This window comes from Ammodytes marinus (genome assembly GCF_949987685.1).
Source record: "Ammodytes marinus genome assembly, contig: scaffold_111, whole genome shotgun sequence".
Lineage (NCBI taxonomy): Eukaryota > Metazoa > Chordata > Actinopteri > Uranoscopiformes > Ammodytidae > Ammodytes > Ammodytes marinus.
Window position 1 is genome coordinate 77,501 of NW_027648125.1, and position 2,500 is coordinate 80,000.

A 2,500-nucleotide genomic window follows, 5' to 3' on the forward strand; every position below is an offset into this window, starting at 1 on the left:
TGTTTGTGTGTGTGTGTGTGTGTGTGTGTCTCTCGCTGTGTGTGTGTGTGTCTCTCTGTGTGTGTGTGTGTGTGTGTGTGTGTGTGTGCATGTGTGTGTGTGTGTGTGTGTGTGTGTGCATGTGTGTGTGTGTGTGCATGTGTGCGTGTGTGCGTGTGTGCGTGTGTGTGTGTGTGTGTGTGTGTGTGTGTGTGTGTGTGTGTGTGTGTGTGTGTGTGTGTGTGTGTGTGTGTGTGTGTGTGTGTGTGTGTGTAAATTCAACATCACACGCTCATGTAACTTTGATTCAGACTACATTACCATGCAATTTTCCGCTCCACCACACCTATAAATTTAGGGAGCAACATGACACTCAGTCAATAATCAGTGCACACACACACACACACACACACACACTTACTTCTCTGGTAGCTGTTCAAGTCACTGTGCTGAGCTGAATGAGTGCATGGTAGGGGATGTACTTGTGTGTGTGTGCGTGTGTGTGTGTGTGTGTGTGTGTGTGTGTGTGTGTTCAGCAGGTCATTAATACCAGTTACACCTCCCTTCGGTGACCCCTACTCTTAACCCCCTTCATAGTAAAACCTGTTCTGAGACAAATGAGGTGAAAACTGTACAACTCTACACTATGACCGATGGTGAGAACTTATTTTGTTATTTTTTTTATCTTTTTTTTTGGCATTTTTATGCTTTATTGATAGTGTAGAGACAGAGGTGAAATGGGGCAGAGAGGGGAGTGACATGCAGAGAACGACCGCGGGCTGGAATCGAACCCGGGTCCGCTGCTGGCCGAGGCCCATGGGGGGGACGCCCTACCAACTGAGCTAAGGGCGCCCCCTCTTATTCTGTTCTTAAGCCTACTGTGGTAAAAACATGCTTAAAAAATACATAACAAATATACAACTAGAGAGTGTGTCCATGTCCGTGTCCGTGTCCGTGTGTGTGTGTGTGTGTGTGTGTGTGTGTGTGTGTGTGTGTGTGTGTGTGTGTGTGTGTGTGTGTGTGTGTGTGTGTAACATGCTACATATCCAGTTAAACAGGACCATATGTGGCTGTACGTTAATTCTATTCGCTATCAAAACTGTTTTATTGCTTCTTCGATGACTAACGTGTCAGTGTTGATTTAGGGTTGAAATTCCTCACTGTGTGTGTGTGCGCGTGTGTGTGTGTGTGTGCGTGTGTGTGTGTGTGTGTGTGTGTGTGTGTGTGTGTCTGTGTAATATAAATGGGTCTGGCTATGCGCTGGACCCCAGGCACTCAGACAGGCTTTCACAGAGCTTAGAGGTTAACCGACTGTGTGGAGTGAGAACGGTAGTAAATCTCTGGTTACTGGATAGTTGGAGGTATCGGGTGTTTAGTTTTATGTCCGGCATATAACAGAGTGTGTGTGTGTGTGTGTGTGTGTGTGTGTGTGTGTGTGTGCGCGTGCATGTGTGTGTGTGTGTGCGCAAGTAGTATGGACCCTTAAAAAAATATAAATTATTTTGTCTACTACATCCAGCTGAGATTTTTAAGTGTTGAAAACTGCATCCTATTTGGGCGATTCTGACCCATAATCCAGTGCACACCGGAAGTGACGACACATCGACGAAGCCTCCATATGAAAACAAACGGGGATGCGACGGATGTGAAAGCAAGTGGCAAGATCAAGGCGCAATGTTATGATGAAATAAGAGAGTAAAAGTATGTCCCAATAGTATGCCTACTGCATCCTAACTAGATTATTTTTATGGTCGGATGTAGTATGTAGAATAGAAAAAAGAAAGAGTATGCGATTCGGAACGCAAGGTAAGAGTATATAATCCATCCACATCCATTAATGTTTGTTATGGCACCATGGGGGTTTATGTGTGTGTGTGTGTGTGTGTGTGTGTGTCTGTGTGTGTGTGTGTGTCTGTCTGTCTGTCTGTCTGCGTGTCTGTCTGTCTGTCTGTCTGTCTGTCTATCTGTCTATGTCCCTACCTGGTCCTGTCTGTCCAGCCAGCGGTCGACCATGGGATGGTTTGCGCTGAGAGAGGAGCGAGCCGTCTCTCTCTGGAACTCTCTCTGGCTGGTCCACGTCGCCGTGTCCCGGGGCAGACTGCGGTACGTGTCCGTCCCTTTGTCCGTCCCTTTACCCTGGAACACAGCAAGGGACAATGTTGGCATGTTTAACTTTCTTCCATGATTGATGCCGTTTCAAAATTCTCCAGTTAATCTTTTCGGAATAAGGTTAAAACACATTCGTACTTGTCACACACAAAAAAAAATTAGCTAGCACTCACACAACGAGAATCCTGGAACCTTTGTGCCTATACCTGTGTACCCCGGGTAGTTCAATCTGCATATGGATGTCTTGTGTATCCTATTGCTGTTAAACCATGAGCATGAGTTCAGTAAAGACACTAAACTGAGTAACAAGTGTGTGTTCATTATTGCCTTCAGGTCACTACACCAATATTCATTTTAATTTCATTTTATTGAGAGCCATGTACGTGTATTGTGTGTGAAATGTGTGTGAAAT

The 2,500-nt window shown here is 45.4% G+C and overlaps 1 protein-coding gene across 1 annotated transcript in view; it reads right to left on the bottom strand.

The window, feature by feature from the left end:
* LOC307271006 (partitioning defective 3 homolog) overlaps positions 1–2,500 on the bottom strand; it is a gene marked incomplete at its 3' end in the record, with an annotated part of 72,078 nt that overhangs the window by 62,943 nt on the left and 6,635 nt on the right. Inside the window, exon 3 of the mRNA XM_080054890.1 lies at positions 1,960–2,115. Within this exon, the coding sequence (XP_079911016.1) occupies positions 1,960–2,115 (156 nt within the window). The remainder of the gene's footprint in view (positions 1–1,959; positions 2,116–2,500) is intronic.